Genomic DNA, 18,425 nt, shown 5'->3' on the forward strand with positions numbered 1-18,425 from the left:
GTAAAGTTTGTTTGGTCAGAGCAATGCCAACAGGCATTTGATACACTTAAAGCCATACTGCAAAGTGCCCCAGTGTTGTCTGCACCAGATTTCACTTTGCCATTCAAATTAGCTGTAGATGCTAGTGATACGGCTGCTGGTGCTGTTTTATTGCAAGAGGATAGTCATGGTGTAGATCATCCTGTTTGCTATTTTTCACGCAAATTTAACAAATCCCAGAGAAACTACTCTACAATTGAAAAAGAGTGTTTATCTTTGATATTAGCTTTACAGCATTTTGAAGTTTATGTTACTTCTTCAAATCAGCCAATAGTGGTTTATATTGATCACAACCCTCTTGTTTTCTGCAGAAATTCAAAGGCAAAAATCAGAGATTGCTAAGATGGAGTTTAATGTTACAGGAGTTTAATCTTGACATTAGACATATCAAAGGCAGAGACAATTTAATTGCAGACTGTCTCTCTCGTATTTAGAACTTATTGTTGTTCACACTTTTAAGATTACATTTGTAAAAGAAAGATTTTTCATTGAAAAATTTTCTTTTTTGAAGAGGGGTGTGTGTTATGTAGGTCATTTCCCCCACACTCATCATGACCTGAGTTCAATTAGTCTAGAACATTCTCAAGGTCACTGCCCTTGATGACCTCACAACCTTGAATTCAATTAGTCATGTTTGGAATGTTCTGGAAAGTTGATTAGTTGTGTAAGGGAGATAATTTTAGAACAGTAATTAGCATGTCAATAAAAGTTCTAGATTGTTCTTATATGCCTTTATAAAAGGGACGTGCACAGCTTCCAGTCAGACTTTTGGGATCGTGTCTCTTGTGTGTACTAAACTCCAGCAGTAGTCATTCTCAAGACTTTTCAAGACCTTCACTGCCAACCCTGGATTTATACTGTGGACTTTGTGCAGCTGCAAGCCTGCAAGGACTGTTCATTCATCCAACTGACTGTTACAACTCTGAGACTGGAGCTTTGCCGTCCCAGCTGAGATAAGTAGTCTGTACACTTTTAAAGCTTGTACTCTATCCCTGACTTAGCAATTAGTTTTATTTTCGTAATAAATTTTGTTTAAACGTTAACTGCTGAGTTCACCCTTTTGTTCGTTTTCTCTGCACGTAACAATATTATATGCAAATATGGGCCAAGGCATTCTGCTCAAGGGTAGGCGCGGACCTCACTATCTTGTCTTTTGACACCTAGAGCTTTAGTCAGGTGATAAACAGTGTTTTCTTGTTCATGGCTCTTCAATGTCTGCAGTGCTTTCGATAATAAATCTATGGAGTCCAATGGAACAAATGGGGGAACTAACTCTGAAGAAACATTTTCAATTAAATATTGTTGGAATAATTGAGTTAGGAGACTAATTTTCTGTTTCGTTGATAATTTTGTGAAGCCAACAAGTGTATTATTGAAGTACTCCCCACGACTCTGTGTAGGATTGGTAAATTTAATTGGACTGAAGGCAGCCATTGGTGATGATGGAAAGGGACTCGCAGATGCCTTTTTGGTGTTGAGGTTGGTTGCAGCCATGTATTCATAACGGCACTGAAGTCGTCCATGTAGGAAATGTTAAAATGATTTTCAGCATCGTCAATGGTCTTAAATCTTCCTTGCAGGGTTTTACTCACACGTGTCCTACATGCATTCCCTAAAACATAAAAAAAAATTTACAGAAAAAAATTCTATGTATGTCATGCAAGATAATTAACCATTCATTCTGTTAAAAAACATGTCACTCATTTTTTTTTCAATTCCCCCACAAGAACACATTTCTACTTGTAAGGTACACATAAAATGTACCTGGAAGTCAACTACAAAACACACTAGTTTCAAGCAACATGTATATAATCCATATTTACTGCAATAGATCCACTATTTTACCTTCACGCCTGTGTTCCCCGGTTTTTTCACTGACAGCAGCAGCACAACAACTCCAAAATTCTGTGTTATGCATACTGGGCCATTGTGAAGAACCATGTTCACTACTGTAATACAGTGCCACATACTCGACAAGGGCAGCATCCTCCTGGAAAGTCCAAGGTCGTCGTTTAGCACTAAGTGGATTTGGAGGGGCCTAAAGAATTATAGTTATAGAGAGAAGCAATAAATTCATCCATTAATTAACTGATTAATTAAACAACTGGCATTCCAAAACAACAACAAAGCAAGCTGTGACTAAGACTTGAGTCCATCCTCTTCAATTATTTACAGTACTTTGTACAGTGTCATACAGTATCATACTTACAAAATCTTGGTGAAAGAGAGATCTACGCCTGGTGGATTGACGTTCATGTTCAGTAATTCTTTGTTTCTTCAGATGTCTCGGTGTTGGGTCCTGGTCTCGTGGATGAATGTTGCTATGTACGAAAAAAATGTACATGAAGTCAATATGTAATAGGAGAATCAAACCTATATTTACTCACAGACAAAGTCCGTGATTTAATGAACATGACATTAGAAATACGAATATAAATTGACCATGGACGTGTACGTGAGCTCTCATAACAGGAAGTTTTTTGAGTCAGACTTTACTTGTGCTGTGTTTGCCTATGGAGGTAAGAAAAGACTAACCTCCATGGTTTGCCCTATGCAGCTGTTGGCCCATAGCTGTGGTGTTTTCAGACGGGTTTTTACCTTTTTTGGGGGGCAGTGATTTTGACTTTCACGACTTTTTAAACCGCACCACAGCTATGAGAAAATCCCATAGGCGAGACTCCAAGTCCGCCCGCATGTACCCTTTGCGCAAGTTTTGTCGACGATATTTCGAAAATTTCACGTTCAAATCACAATCTGCTGACACTAATCCATAGCCGGCTCTACTACCTCCATGCCACGATCAAAATTTCGCACAAAATTCACCGCGGCATCTTCGCACAGTTGCACTCGATTGTGAGTTACATAGGCGAAGCACAGGCCATACTACATAAGACACTGTCGACAGCCCGTCGACCACATAAACAAAACTCACTATAACACAAACATTTTAAACGCTAACGTTAACGATCATCGGATGGGGCGCTTAGGGGCGCTTTACTAATTTTACGTTGTTATAGACATGAAAAGCACTGTACTGTGTTCAGAAACGGTATCGCCCGCACCGTTTTAGTGCTAGCGGTGCATAAACACAGCTAATTAACTTTCTCTGTCGTCATGTAAATCACTATCATCGTAAGTCAGTAGGTCGATGTCAACCCGGTGTATAACGTTAATTTAATCGTTCCGAAGGGATGGAAAATGAGTCTTAACTAGCTTTTTAAGGTATCGTTTTGAATATCAAGCATTGTCACTTGAACGATCAATTAACTAGCAAAAACTGACGTTTCTCTTACCTTTCCCGCTGCCGAATTTCCGAGTCCGTGTATTCCGCCATGGTGGATTTTACTGCGCTCTGATTGGTCAATTTAGCGATCGCGCGAGGGCGTATGTCATGACCCACACCGCCTGATCGAACTCAGTGTATATTTCCCCACGCCCTCTACCGGGGAAATGGGTCAGGGAACCAGACTACCCCGAGAGCGCGCTGAAAATGCAAGTGAATGATGTATTTTAGCCAAGTTTGGGCCCATGTTGTGTAATTCAAAAACTCTCTGACCCCTATTCAGCATTTCAAAAAACACGGTGAACCACCATCACCAAAATAAAAAACCGCGTGACCCCTCCCCGGCCGAAGAAACTAACCAATGGTGTTATGGTAATTTGAGACTGGAAAGCCGATATCAATAGTGACTCAAACTTTTTTTAGGAAATGTCCACTTTCCGTAAGGAAAATAATTATGTATGCTCTGATGTTAGCTTTCTTGGTATAGAAAACCCTCTAAACTTTACATACTACAGTGAAGCCCATCACTCTTCACTGACTCTATGGCTTGATCACTGGGTCTTTACCTCCGCTGCGCATAGATGTACTAAAAGGATGTGCATATTACAGTGAGTCTTACAGTTCGTAATCTTAAGGACCTTCAAAAGTATGAGTTTATGCAAAATGTCCCCACTTTTGATAAAATTGATTGTTCATGTTTAGATGACACCACTGTATGTGATTATCACAGTTGTACCGAGCATACTTTAAGCGACATCAGTCTTGACGCAGGGGCTTTTGCTTGTCGTGATCCCTCTTGTAAAATTCCTTCACACTTGTACACTATCGATAAATCAAATTTCCCGCGGTTTGGAGATAAGCGGGATATTATTGTCTTGGCATGACATGCATGACGTCATTTTCAGCCAATGGTTGCTTGTTTGACAGGTGTTCGGCAATGCATGGGACTGGAGTTGGCAGTTTTGTTATTAGTCTAGCACTGCCATTCACTCTGTGCAACTCCGTTTTTCTGTGAGAGTTTTTTGTCCATTTCACTTTTGCATTTGTTTTGTATTCAATTTAATTTCAGTCACTATTTTTTCGTTTGTTTTGTTAATTAGCAATCCCGGTCTATTGGTACATGTAGCATACAATCGGGTTTAGGTTTCTAGAGATTTTTTCCTAGTTTTCACTGAAGGTTTTATTTCCTGAGCGACTGTGCATTTTGGTTATGTCAAGTTTCTGTTTTCGAGTTTTGCTTTCGTGTTTTTCGCCTTTTTCAGTGGGATGCGTTTTGCAATCAAGTTGAGTTTTCTTCTGTATTTGTTTTAACAGTCTTTGGCTGTTGCAGTCTCCTCGACTCCTTATAAACCCTCGATCCTGCACAGCTACAGTACGCTAGTCATAGATAAGACATTGTACAATGACACTGTGAGAGCACCTTCACAAAGCATTTCTCCATCAGTGAAGCGTAATTCTCATAAGTCCATTCCTGATTGGAATTATTGTGTAAAACTGAAAGAACATAACTCTCAGAAAAAGGCATCCCATGGCAGAGGGCACTTTGTGATCTTATGGGGAAAAGTACGTTCTATGGATTTGTAAAAGGAATGATAGGCAAATGCGGGCTGATGCCCTTGCTGAGCTACTTTCAAATAGAAATACGAAACAATTTTGCAGAGGAGTAATAAGTAATTGGAAATCTGCTCCTGTGGTGGATGTTATGACCACCAAAATATAGCTTAAAAATGACGTAACTATTTTGCGAATCTTATGTCATCTGTTACTGACAATAGTAGTGAATCCCATGTTATGGATGATATCTCAAGAGTTGATATTAACAATTACATGATTGTCTGGGCAGACGAGATTGTTACATGTGTCAGTAATCCAGCTGTTGCAAAAACTGTAGGGCCTGGTGATGTTTCTGCTGAGCATTTGAAAAATGCTCACAGACGTCTTCTCTTGTTACGCTCAATTTTATTTACAGGTGTTCATATTCATGGTTATTTGCCATCTTGCATGTTAGATACAAACTTGATTCCCGTATAGTAAAGGATAAAACTGGCGATGTAACACTTACTGGCAATTATCGCCCAATTGCAATCGCTAACGCAATTTCTAAGCTTTATATGAAATATTTGTTGCTTCATAAATGTGAAACATACTTTGATACTAGTGATCATCAATTTGGTTTTAAAACCATTCATTCTACAGACGTGTTTTTCTTCTGAAAGAGACAAAAAACTTTTAAAAACGCCATAACAGTCAAGTTTTCCTGTGCTTTTTTTGATGATGCCACAAAAGCGTTCGACAGAGTTGGACTCTGTTTCGTAAGTTACTCGACAGGAATGCTCCTCAGTGTATTGTTAGAATCTTAATATGTTGGTACCGAAACCTAAAATTTCGCGTCAGATGGGGCCCTGTCATCTCTGAAAGCTTTCATGTTTACAATGGTGTTAAAGAAGGAGGTGTATTATCCCCGCGTTCATTTAATATCTAAATAATTTCATAACTTTAACAACTATGTAAAACTACAACAGGTTGTTATATTGCGGGAAATTGAAGAACTTGTATAATTAATTATGCATCATTTCATGATATTGCCTTTAATGCAAGTAAGTAAAGGTGTGTCCGTATACTGTCAAAGCAATACGGAATCATTTGCATACCCTAGACACTGATTGAGTATATCAGAAACCTTTGTCAGTCATTGCATCATGACATCTAATAAAGTACACAATGGATGGCCTGTTCTAATTTCTACCTTCGTTTGATGGAAAGCGAAAATCACATGATCGAAGCAGCTTTATCCTTTGATGTAATTCGACATAGCAACTTTTGGCGCAAGATTTTTTCAGACTGTTTTAAAACTTATTTGTTACTTGTGTCCTATCTGAAGAGTATGTCAATCTTTTTTATTTTTGTTGTGTATGTTTTGTCTTTATTTTGTTTTCTTTGGTTTTATGAGCATGTTCTTAAAGTAAAGAATAAATTAAATATATATATATATATATATATATATATATATATATATATATATATATATATATATATATATATACATATACACACACTATATATATATATATATATATATATATATATATATATATATATATATATATATATATATATATATATATATATATATATATATGAAAATGGTTTGCTTGTCAATACAGGCAAAGTATAGTGCTCAATGCATTTCTGCAGGGCGGTAATACTGAGAATCTAGGAACTTGTAGTTGTCACTCTACAGGCTGTTTCATGCGGTAAGCAATCATCAGGATGATTGCTTACCGCATGAAACAGCCTGTAGAGTGACAACTACAAGTTCCTAGATTCTCAGTATATATATATATATATATATATATATATATATATATATATATATATATATATATATATTATATATATATATATATATATATATATATATATATATATATATTACATTTTGTGTATTATTATATATATATATATATATATATATATATATATATATATATATATATATACACACACACACACACACACACACACACACAGTAATCTGTTACTTAAGTTCCATGTATCTTGCAATTGTCAGACAGATTAGCACACCTACATGTACAATCACACTGCCTGTGATGGAGGACTAAGTTGTACCATATTGTGGCAATTTTTGATTATTCACAAATTTGTCATGTAATATTCGATTAGGTTGCAACATTTTCAGACTTAACTTAGAACTTTTCTTTGATAGTGTGGATTTATCAGCATCAATTTTCAATTATTTCAATTATTTGCAGTTTTTTCTAATAAGCAAAGATTGTATCTTTTGATTATGTTACAGTAACTCTATGCCCTTGAAACACTAAACCACATGCCTGGTCATTGTCTATAGTCATTTGGTCTCCGTATTGGCATTGCTTACCATCACTGAATAAGCTTTATATTCAACGATTCTAAATCTAAGTGCAAATCTAATCTAAGTGCAAATTTCCATACTCTTTGAAAAAAATCTAAGTGAGATCATAGACCTTTGAGAAAAATGGCTCTCGAGCGTCTATGGTGAGATCATTCCTTGGTCATGGAAATCAAATTTGAAGGCTCTGAATATTTGATGAAAATGCAAAAATACAGATTATATCATTATTTGAACAAATCTAGATAAGGTCACAATTGGATTATTACTTGAAAATGTTTGCATCAGGAACAAGCACAGTTAATTGTTGAGCTGGCTGATATATCACTGTATCTATCCAACATAAATTATCAAACCATTCAGCACACATTATTGTGCAATTGACTTGTATATGCAAAAAGACTTCAAAAGCAGTTCAATGTCTGAAGTGTATGTAAATGAGAAAAAATACCCATACGTTCACATTCTGAATATTTTTTTTTTATTTTGTACCACTTAACTTTTACAGGACTTACACTGACTATCCATTTGCATGATCTCTCGTTATTCTATTATCTTGCAGTTGTCCTGACATATTTTCCATCCCTTCTTCTGCCCTCAAAGTTGAACCCTTTCCATCACAGCATTTAAGCTGTTAGCAAATTACTTTCTGAGTTGTAAAACAAGGTATTGACATCTTTTCACTACACCACAGTGTATTATACAATAAGATACCAGTTATTCATTTCATTTAATCCATCATCAAACTGGTGAAAGCCCAATTATAGGATGATGTATCTATTATCCAATGACACAATGAGGAGTTCAGAGCCTTTGCTCAAGGGTACAACACTATGCTAGTCTAAAACTCACCATTCTCCAACAGTGAATACCCTAACCTTATGCTACGATGCCTCTTCCTTCCTACACTGTGTATTAGAGTTCCATGCACATGTAAATTGTAATTTCAAGGGCAAAAAGTAGCTTTTTGTTTTTATCAACATCTTTTATGATTGAATATATATATCTTACACTTTGTAAAACAGACAGTATGCAAATTAAAAAGCAGAAACCTCATCAAAATCCCCTAAACATCTATACACTCGACTGGAACATCTATACACTTGACAAGACTGGAACAAATCTGATAAATAGCTTGATGTTCATCAAATTAACTCCAGGATTTCCATCTCACCCACTATTTATGAAATTTGACCTTCATTAAAACATTCCTGGTTCTCACTTTTCAAGTATTACAGTGTGAATTTGATACAATTGTTCTTCTGAATTGTACTTACTTTCATTGACAGATGAAAGGAGTACATGTACCAGTGTTTTACCAGTGTGTTAGACTGTGAGCACAATGGGCACACAATATCAAACATTAGATGTCTAACTAAGGGTAATGATGCGTGATTTCAGGCTTATGAATATTTTTCATCAATACGACTCATGATTGGTTGATCTGCATAATCCAACAAGGATAATTTAATTACGACATTATATTTTACAGAAATGAATAATTCAGGAAAGGGGGGGTAAATTAATGCTGACACGATACAAGACGAAAGTGTAACATATTGCTGACAAAACGTATTATATTACATCTGTAAACACCATCGGTATTACTGTGTGTAGCACTGAGTAATAATTATTGTACCTTTTAGATACATTTAAAATGTGTCAAATTGATAAAATGTAAACAGAAATCGAGTAAGGAGTCTTCAGGTCTGGTGAAAAATTGGTCTCAATTAGCAAGGAGTTAGTATTTCATTCCTCGTCTTTCATCAGTCTATACTGGTGATTGCAGAGAATCCTGTGAAATCACATCAGATATTTTACAACAGGGAGAATGAATCATTCAATAAAACAGTGAGTGACACAGAAAGTATAACATGATAAACATGTGACAATTTGCAATGTAATATCTTTTATACAGCTTTTTGTACAAGAATTAAAACATGTAGATCTAAGGTTTGAACGTGACATACGGTGTAGTATTTACAACACAACATAGTCATAAAGTATAGACAAATGTTAATGAATTACAGATCAGCTAGCGCTTCACAGTTTTTGCAGATTCTCACTGGATGATCCCAACCTCGTGATGGAACAGGTTTACTGTTTGGAGAGCAATCTTTACAGACACCATCACCACATGCACGGCAATGATGTATGGTCAGCTTGCTTCCAAACTCCTGCTTACAGCAACAACAATTTTGTATTTCATTATCTGGAACCCAATAGGCTGGTCTGGCTGCATCTACAACAAGTCCTGAAACAGAAGACACATATTTGTTTTTTCACAATCTTCACTGAACTTTGCCCACTTCTCACTGGATATACAAAACTCTACTCATTCTTCAGTGGAGACTTCAAAAGCTGACATACTTGCAATTAAAGTTAATGGTTTTAATAATAACAGCTGCTTTTATAAAAAATACCGTCAAGGACACTATGTGCTCACATTCGGTTTGAATTGCTAAATTCAAGAAATATTTAAACCAGAAAACCAAGAATGACAAGAGCAAATAAGGTCTGCAACCTAGGTACTGGAGGTCATCTTTAGGAACATGCATATCAACTTCTATAGCAATGGGACAAGCAGATCCTACATACATAAGCAAATGTCAACAAAAAAATTAGCCAGAGAAGCTTGACAAAAAGAAAAGGTGGGAGAGTGGGGAAAAAATAAAGAGTGGGAAAAAATGTACAAGGGATCTGGTAAAAAGTAACGCTACCTCATCAATCTTCTATCCCCTACCCCCTCCTGAATATCAAATGTTCCACCCCTTACATAAGACCAGCTGGCATGGCAGGAAATGTATTTACAACCTTGGAGATGTTTTAATTAATGCTATGAGTGCTATCATTCGAATGTAAGCAGCACTTAAATCAGTTACAGATAGTGAAATGCCTTCCACTGGGGGGGGGGGGGGGGGGGATTACGACATCTGGAATTATCCTGGATCCAAATTTCTCATCAGTTCTTGTGTGTCTTACATGCAAAAGTTGCAAAAATTGGTTCGCAATGAAAAAATTTACCTCAGCTTTGTTTTCTGGATCAAATTTTACTACAAATTGATATTAAATATGACAAAATTATGTTCACAGCCTTCAAAACTCTCTCACAACATATCCTGGGTTGGTGTAGGTCATTTAAGGTCACGAAAGAAAATTACCTAAAATATAAAAATTTGGGGGTTCCCAACACTTTGAGCAGAAAATTTATCTCATAACATCCCTCGGGACTTTTGTACCAAATTACAAAGCTATCAGACAAGTAATTTTGAGGACAAGTTTTCTTGACCAAAAATAACAAAATTGTCTTAAAAATACAAATTTATATATTTCAGGACAATTTCCACATATCTAACTATTGTCATCTCTGGACATCTGTACAGCAAATATAAAAGCTGTCTGTCCAGGGGCTTTAAAAAGAATATATCTTTTAAGATTTTTTGACCAAAAATGACAAAAATTGCCCAAAAACAGTAATATTTCCAATTTTGTCGTAATTTCAACAATTAGAAGGGTAACACCCATGCAAACATCCAATCCAAATTTGAGAACAATTGGGCTAGCAGTTTCAAGAAGAAGAAATTTTACTTAAAATGAGTAAATATTTAAGTAACCAAAAAATTCAGCAAAAGTACAAAATTCAAGATACCTTCACGATATTAATTAAACTGATTTTGATCAACCTTAGGAACCTGTATACCAAATATCAAAGCTATCAGATTAGTAATTTTTCAATAAAAAAAGTTTTGACCAAAAATTTGGAAAATTGCCCAAAAATTACAAATATTAAAATTTCAATTCAATTTGTATACACTTGACTGAAGTCATCCTGAGGAACATGTATACCAACTTATTTTATTTTATTTTATTTTATTTGATACACAGATCACGGGCAAACCCACTAACAGTCTGCGAAACAAAAAAGTCACACAATCACAAGACAAATGTACAAGACAACCATAAAAGTAGCACGATACATTAAATTGAAAAAAAAACATACACGAATCAAAAAGGAGAACTGTTAAAATGACTGGATAAAATAGTTTTTAAAACTACACAGCATAGAAAAAATATCTATATTGCATTTAAAAGAGATATCATTAAAAACAGACATGCATCTGGGCACTGTCGAGAATTTTCTGCAATTAACAGAACACAAGTCTGGTTTAAAAGGGGTTTCCTGCGTAAATTTCTACTGGGGCATAAAAGCAGATTTGATTTAGAATATCTGGAGCATCATAATGTGAATGAATTATTTTGTACAAAAAGCACATGTCAAGGGTTAGTCTTCTATTGTGTAACTTAGGAATGTTCAGAATTCTGCAATAAAATGGTAGCTGGATTTACTGCAGTGAACATTGAGTTTGCGACAAATGTATTTCACAAATTTAATTTGTACTCTCTCGATTTTTGCTGACCGGCCCTTCTGGTGGGGTGACCACACAACAGAGCCATACTCTAGAATAGATCTTACATAAACAAAATACAGAGAAATAATTGCTGAAATGTCATTGAATGGCTGGCAGCTTTAAAGCAATCAGATGAGTGGTTTCAGAGAAAAACATTTTTTGACTAAAAACTGAAAAAAATTACCTGAAAAATAGAAACATGCAAATTCATCCCAAATTTTAAACACCTACTTTAGAATGCCTAAAGGAACCTGCACACCAAGTTTCAACCCAATCTGACCAACGGTTACAGAGTTGTAGCAATTTGCAGGATTTTTCCTTTCCCCCCTCATTTGCATATTTTTGGCACTGACATGTTCATTTGAACAAATTCACATCTCCACCCCTAGGAGCACCTGTACACCAAATACTAAGACAGTAGGTGCTGCGGTTTAGCTGTTTTTGACGTGGACGGACATACATACATACATACATACATACAGACATGCAAATGAACTGATTCAGCTTATACGATTACCTCACATTGGTATACCAAATGTGAGCTAAAAATCTTCAGAGAACATAAATCATAAGCTGTAATGATAATCCACACTATTTCTAAGGTCACATACATTTTATGCACCGTATATAAAACATCAAACTACAATTCTGTAGTTTGAAACTGTATGTTATTCTGAGAATTAAAATTGTAAAATACACATATATTACAGATAAAATATTTCACCATGGGTGCACCTTTGAACATCTTGTAGAACTTAATTCCTACAAATAATGAGAGCTTCTGAGTGTGTGTATGAGAGAGAGAGAGAGAGAGAGAGAGAGAGAGAGAGAGAGAGAGAGAGAGATAAATCAAGATAGTAAGTGCCTACCTTTAGGATATTCTATTGCTGAGGCAACAACACTCAGAGTACTGCCAATAACTTCTCCTACTTTTCTTGCGGTCACCTGATTTGCATCCACTTCATCGCTACCTTCTCTGCTTTCCTTTGATTCTGTGAAAATAATGATGATGGGAATCTATTTATCACAATACTTTTTAGTATGGATATACCATAGTCAACATAACAATACATGTACAACACTTGTAATTACTCGTACAGATATTCAAGACCAGCCAATTTTCCTTTAAAATGTATATCAAATGAAAAGCTCAAATGTGATAAAGCTAATGTAATAATTCATGAGGTGTATTTTGCAGCTCATAAACCATTGGACACAATCTCTTTGAAGGAAATAAAAGATTACCCTTCATGAGGGAAAGAGTCCACAAATTGATTGTCTCTGTATTTTCTGCAGCAAAATTTTGATATAATTTATTTTGTTAATGTATTGGTAGGTAAGGCCGCGTTCAAAAAAAAATGGTTGGGGGGGGGGGGGGGGCTGGAGGAATCGCGATTGAAATCTTATTTTTTTCAGATCCCCCCTCAATACCCTCAAAAATTTTCAAGTTCCCCCCCTCGATACCCTCAAAAATTTTCAAGTCCCCCCCCCCAAATTACCATATAGCCACATATTTATTAGGAATGCACACAGAGTAAAAAAAACATATAATGTGTCGTTCTGCACGCAAATGTTCAACACTACCTCTTATCAGCAGGTTGTAGAGCCATATACCTAGGGCAAGTTCTTAAATTGATTTATTTTTAAATGCATCAGTGAACTTTTTGGATTCTCAGTCTAAGCCGACTTGAGTTTATCCAACTGTGGCCAGTTCAATGGCACCAGCTGAAAAGCACACAAAATGACAATCATGAGAGAGTATGAAAATTGTGTATTCCTAGCTACGTTTAACCAAATTGTGAAAAAATGAGCACAGTGACCTACCAAAATTTTTTTTTCAAAAGTACAAGACATATACAACTTAGATGCCACTTATAAAATGTTTTACAAAATTGACAATACTGGAAGGTTAAAATATTCCATGAAATTAATGTTTTAATCTCAGAAATTTTGGGTGTAATAATGGCAAATTTGATAAAAAAAATAAAAGATTCCATTTAGTCACACATTTTTCCATTTAAATTAGAGTCTTTACTGTTCAAAGTTTTACTTTTGTGTTATTGGTACAATGAGATGTGAAAATTTCATTCACTGCATGAACTTGAAATGAATGGTATTATATATTGATTTTAAGTGATTTTAGAAAAACTGACTTTTCATCGTAGATTTGTATAAGATCAAATATGGTGACCCCATCTTTTTTCTCTAATATTTGATTGTTCTCATATGCCAGAATTCAAAAATCCATGGTAACTGTTAGTCCCCTAGTCTTCTATGTGTACAAGTAGATGTGTGTGTCACTGTCAATTGAGTGTCCTATGACCAAAACTCTTCTTAAACTACATCAGAGTCAGAGCTACATGTATCACTGTCACTGCCAGTATGTAGTAGCAGGGCAGTAGTTGTATTAACTTTTTATTTGACAATATTTTGTTCAGTTTATACAATTGTGTTCTTGTTCTACTCCCTACAGAATGTTGAGCTATCCAGTACTCAGCTTGCCAACACAGCCTACATGTACCGTGCATTTGCATCATTTAATTATCACCAATATTTAAACAAACGGGCTTTGTTGACAAACTGAATATTGTGTTTTTCACGGGGTTTTTCAGCAGCATGCTGTAGAGAGACACCAAGAAACTGTGTTTGATACATTGCATAGAAATATTGAAAAATTATCAACAGTTGTAGCTCCTGCCCCATTACAAGGCCAACTTGTTCTACGAAAATTTAATGGCATTAATACATTTGTAGACTTTTTCGAGATTAAAGACATAAAATTTGACAAAACGGTTCTAGATTTTGTTAATTATTACTAACATTAGAACCATTGGACGACATCAAAATGTTGGGAGTCAAAATATTTTCAGGTCCCCCCCCTATAGGCAGAGCAAAACTTTCAAGTCCCCCCCCCTCAACTACCCTAAAAATTTTCAAATCCCCCCCCTGAATTCCTCCAGCCCCCCCCTCACCACTTTTTTGAACGTAGGTAATTATGACTGCTGTCATTGAAATACATGCAAATCTTCTTATAAAACTAGTTTTGGTAGCAAAATGGCTTAACTGTTTGCTTTAGATGAACGATTACGAGAATATCTTCCATGGAAGAGAGACAAATAAGACTGAAACTTTTGGAAGCTGTCTTGATATTTTAAACCTACCTGTAGCATCAGCAGTCTTATAACATGCATCACAAACTCTGACTAAGGCCTGCCCCCAGCCTCTCTCTGGCACAGCACGTCGTTTTGTTGTACAATCATTACAAAATCCCTTACCACAACCACGACAATGATGTTTGGTTAAACCCATCTCTTCAAAATTTTTTGCACAATCAGGATTAGAACATTCCTGAGAATTATAAGGGATTAAAGCCAAGAATTGGTTAATAGGTTAAAGTTTATGTTTAGTTTTTCATTTCTCAAGAACTTTTACAGCAATTATTGATACATGTTTCAAATTCTCATTACAGACAACAAAAAAACTAAAATAAAACCATAATCAAGTTCATTCGATTTAATTACTTTATCAGCAGTGAAGAATTAGAGCTTACCTTGATTTGGTTGTTTGGAATCCAGTATGCTGGTGCAATTTGATCAGTCATCCAATCACTCAACATTTTTGTTGGTTTTGCACCAACAGATCCAACAGTACCAGCTACATGACTCAAACCATCTAGTAATCTACGTGCAGCATTATGTGTACCTTGCAATACAGGGTTACCCTGACAATACCATCAAGAAAGACCGCTCTTTAAACAGTGCAAATCATAATGATCAAACAAAAAAATACTTTTAACATGGAGCTATAACATGGTCCCTTCACGGACCGTGGCTATAACAAAGAATGCCTTGTTGAACGTTTCAGGAAAGTAGGCATACCCTGTTTTTTGTAGCGCCCAACTTTTGTATTGCATAGTCATCAGTTTGAAAGTAGCATAGTGGATATAAATGTAAACATGTAACTATTCATTGATTTGAATATTATGTCAATAAGTTAGCTTGTATAGATGTATTATGGTTAGTTTCTGAGACTACCTTTGATGTCTTTTAAGCATTTCTCTTCAGTGATAAACCAACAGTTTTCTTAGTTATAAGATGTAGCTCTTGATGATATGACACATTGATAACTGTGTCGGAAAAATAACTCAGGTGCTTTGAACCATGTAAGCATCAATAAAAATTGTATGAAGTAAAATTCATTTGTATGAAGTGAAATCCAATTTGAAAAATGTGCTGTCTACTCTCAAGATGTTGAAAAAATACTCACCCCAGGCCATACATGGCGTATTTCAGTCCGTACAGCGCCCTCTACTGGTTCTTTGTTACCATACCAATGTTGGCGACTACGATATATGATGCCACAGTGGGGGCACTCTATCACATACCTACAAATGACAAAATTAGCATTAATGATACTGTGCTGCAATTTTGATCAGCACTGGTGCATTGATGTGTTTCTTACCTGCATGTCAAGTATATTTAATCCTACTGTACATCAATCAATCTCATGTACAGGACAAAAGTAAAATCCTGTCCTCCAGAGTTTCAAGTTTCACAAAGCCAGGCATTAAGATGACAGCATAATCAAACTACTTGTGGTTTGGTCATTAATTGAAGAAATCTGAATTAAGAAAATCCAAAAGAAATGCAAGCTACACTTCAAATGAATTAGAAGACATTTTGAGTTGAATTTTTTGCCTAGGCACACACTATCATATGCAATGATTGGCAGGTACTACTTCAACATAAAAATATCTTGTAACATTTAAAACTATTCACAAAAGAAATTATTTTTTCTGGAGTTTGATAATTGCCCTGTAGACATCAATGCCTTTGTCCCTTGACCACCGGACTGTGATGGTACTTACCCAGACCATGCATACTTGGCAAGTCCTAACCATGTGGATTCAGAGGAAGCTGAAGTTTTTGGCACAACTAATGTTTCCCTTCCATCCTCATAACAGTTCTGAAAGTAAACAAGTAAAAGCAGTTGAGAGAAATGCTAAGTTCCTTGGACTTCCCTACTGAGTAATGTTGACTATAGATTTCTAACTGTTTCATCCGCTGATTGTTGAGACAAATCAATTATCTCAAATTACCAATATGACAATTGGATTACTGAAATTACCACAAAGATTTTGTCACCCACTTCCTCATACTGTATCATTTGACAATAATTAGAATCAAATTGAGTACTGCAGTCATTAGATTTGGCAGATGTTCTCTCACACTTTTGAATTAGACATATCGGTGCCAGTAAATTAACACAAATTCAGCTTGGCCCACTAATTATTGCTAATTTTACCAACTTCTTGGCAACATACCAGTGAAATGTTGAATTTCTGTCCCATTTCTTTGTACCACTTTATTTAAGCCTATGGAGCTGCATATCTTTTGAATTTGTAGATGTCAAAATATCTTGAACTTTCTAAGATCTTCTTGGAATTCTACCCATTCAATCAAAAACTCAATTACTGGAAACATTCATTTATGACTGTATGGTAAAGTCAGTGTATAAGTTTTCAGTTCATTTTAAGTTTCCTGGCCATTTTCAAAAACTGGCCATATGACAAATAAATAACATAGTCAAATACAAGCCAGGGCATTCCATGTCTTGTATTCCAATTAATGACACCATGTTGTTTCTATGAAGTTTAAATCGTGTATACGCAGCATGTCAATTGTTTTTAACAGGCTGTGTGTACATGTATGGAGGTAAGCCTCATTTGAATGAGGAACCTTGTTATCATTAATCTGGTTACAAAGTTGTCCATACATTCATATCTGGTCTGTAGTGAACCAAACATGTACTGATATAAACACATCCTTTAGTAAGTACATTTACATGAACTTATTTAACTGTGGAGTAAAATCCTGGAAAGAAATTATGCAAAAAGTTACAGCTGAAGGTTCTTTATTACTATATTAAAACATTGATTTTGACTCAATGGTTTCGATTCAATGGTAGAAATTATTTCAAATCAGAGGCTATGATGTATGTCATGCTGGCAGTGTACTTCTTGTTCAAGAAGACAACAAATGTAGGACATAAATGTGGATTACTGTAATAATGCTGAAGAAATTTTACAGTAAGATAAACCTGATGGTTTGCTTGAAATACTTTGCACACAAAATATTCTTAATCATTTTCATTACTCACCCTACAAGTGTACACGTTATTGTCATATTGATGTTGATATTTACATCGTGTTTCTGAGGAGTGGCCAACTCTCTCTTTCAGATGGTTCATTGTCAGGATGCAGCGAGCCCTGTGTAGCAGAGACGAGACCAGTTGAATTTTCATTTTTCAGACTACAACTATTAACTCCATGAAACCATTTTGTCATGAGACAAAGTTTTGCTTTGAACAGCTATCATAAAACATGTGGGCTGATGAGCAGCGTCTCTGAAGTCGTTATCTAAGTGGATGGCTGAATCTTACCGTAATAATTGAATTATACAAATAGACTTTAAGTTGCTGTGAATGGTGACAATTGACCAATCAGATATCACCTTCCAAGCACACTGCACATCAGCAGAAACATGTGCCATATGGAAATCATAGACAATGCCACTGTTATTTAATGATCATCCAAAAACCTTTGTCAGGAGTTGTAAGGACCAAGTTACATCAATTTGTGTATGAAATCCTGTGACTGACAAATATTACTTTGTTAAAGCATGTGCTGGTAATTCTCTTTAGAAGTTGAGGTGGGTGGTTACTTTGCACAGGAACTATGGAAATTCTTGTTGGTGTCTTTATTGACAGAATGGCTATCCACTCAAATCACACTTGGATTGAAAGC

General features: G+C 35.6%; 2 protein-coding genes across 3 annotated transcripts in view; both read right to left on the reverse strand.

The window, feature by feature from the left end:
- Nucleotides 1–555: 555 nt before the first annotated feature.
- On the reverse strand, nt 556–3,868 carry LOC139150515 (uncharacterized). Its single transcript, XM_070722936.1, has 4 exons — nt 3,333–3,868; nt 2,249–2,360; nt 1,885–2,077; nt 556–1,651 (listed from the first exon to the last, which is right to left on the reverse strand). Exons 1-4 carry the CDS (start codon nt 3,371–3,373, stop codon nt 1,356–1,358), a joined length of 642 nt encoding a protein of 213 aa, XP_070579037.1. The 5' UTR covers nt 3,374–3,868; the 3' UTR covers nt 556–1,355.
- Nucleotides 3,869–7,669: 3,801 nt separating this feature from the next.
- The window catches only part of LOC139150522 (zinc finger FYVE domain-containing protein 1-like), a 33,310-nt gene continuing 22,554 nt past the window's right edge, over nt 7,670–18,425 (reverse strand). For both annotated transcript variants that reach the window (XM_070722944.1, XM_070722943.1), the window contains 7 exons: nt 17,780–17,888; nt 16,488–16,585; nt 15,887–16,004; nt 15,171–15,341; nt 14,782–14,968; nt 12,490–12,612; nt 7,670–9,465 (listed from right to left, as the gene is read on the reverse strand). In XM_070722944.1, coding sequence (XP_070579045.1) covers nt 9,236–9,465; nt 12,490–12,612; nt 14,782–14,968; nt 15,171–15,341; nt 15,887–16,004; nt 16,488–16,585; nt 17,780–17,888 — 1,036 coding nt within the window. In that variant the 3' untranslated portion in view covers nt 7,670–9,235. The remainder of the gene's footprint in view (nt 9,466–12,489; nt 12,613–14,781; nt 14,969–15,170; nt 15,342–15,886; nt 16,005–16,487; nt 16,586–17,779; nt 17,889–18,425) is intronic.

This window comes from Ptychodera flava, chromosome 14 (genome assembly GCF_041260155.1).
Source record: "Ptychodera flava strain L36383 chromosome 14, AS_Pfla_20210202, whole genome shotgun sequence".
Classification (NCBI taxonomy): Eukaryota; Metazoa; Hemichordata; class Enteropneusta; family Ptychoderidae; genus Ptychodera; species Ptychodera flava.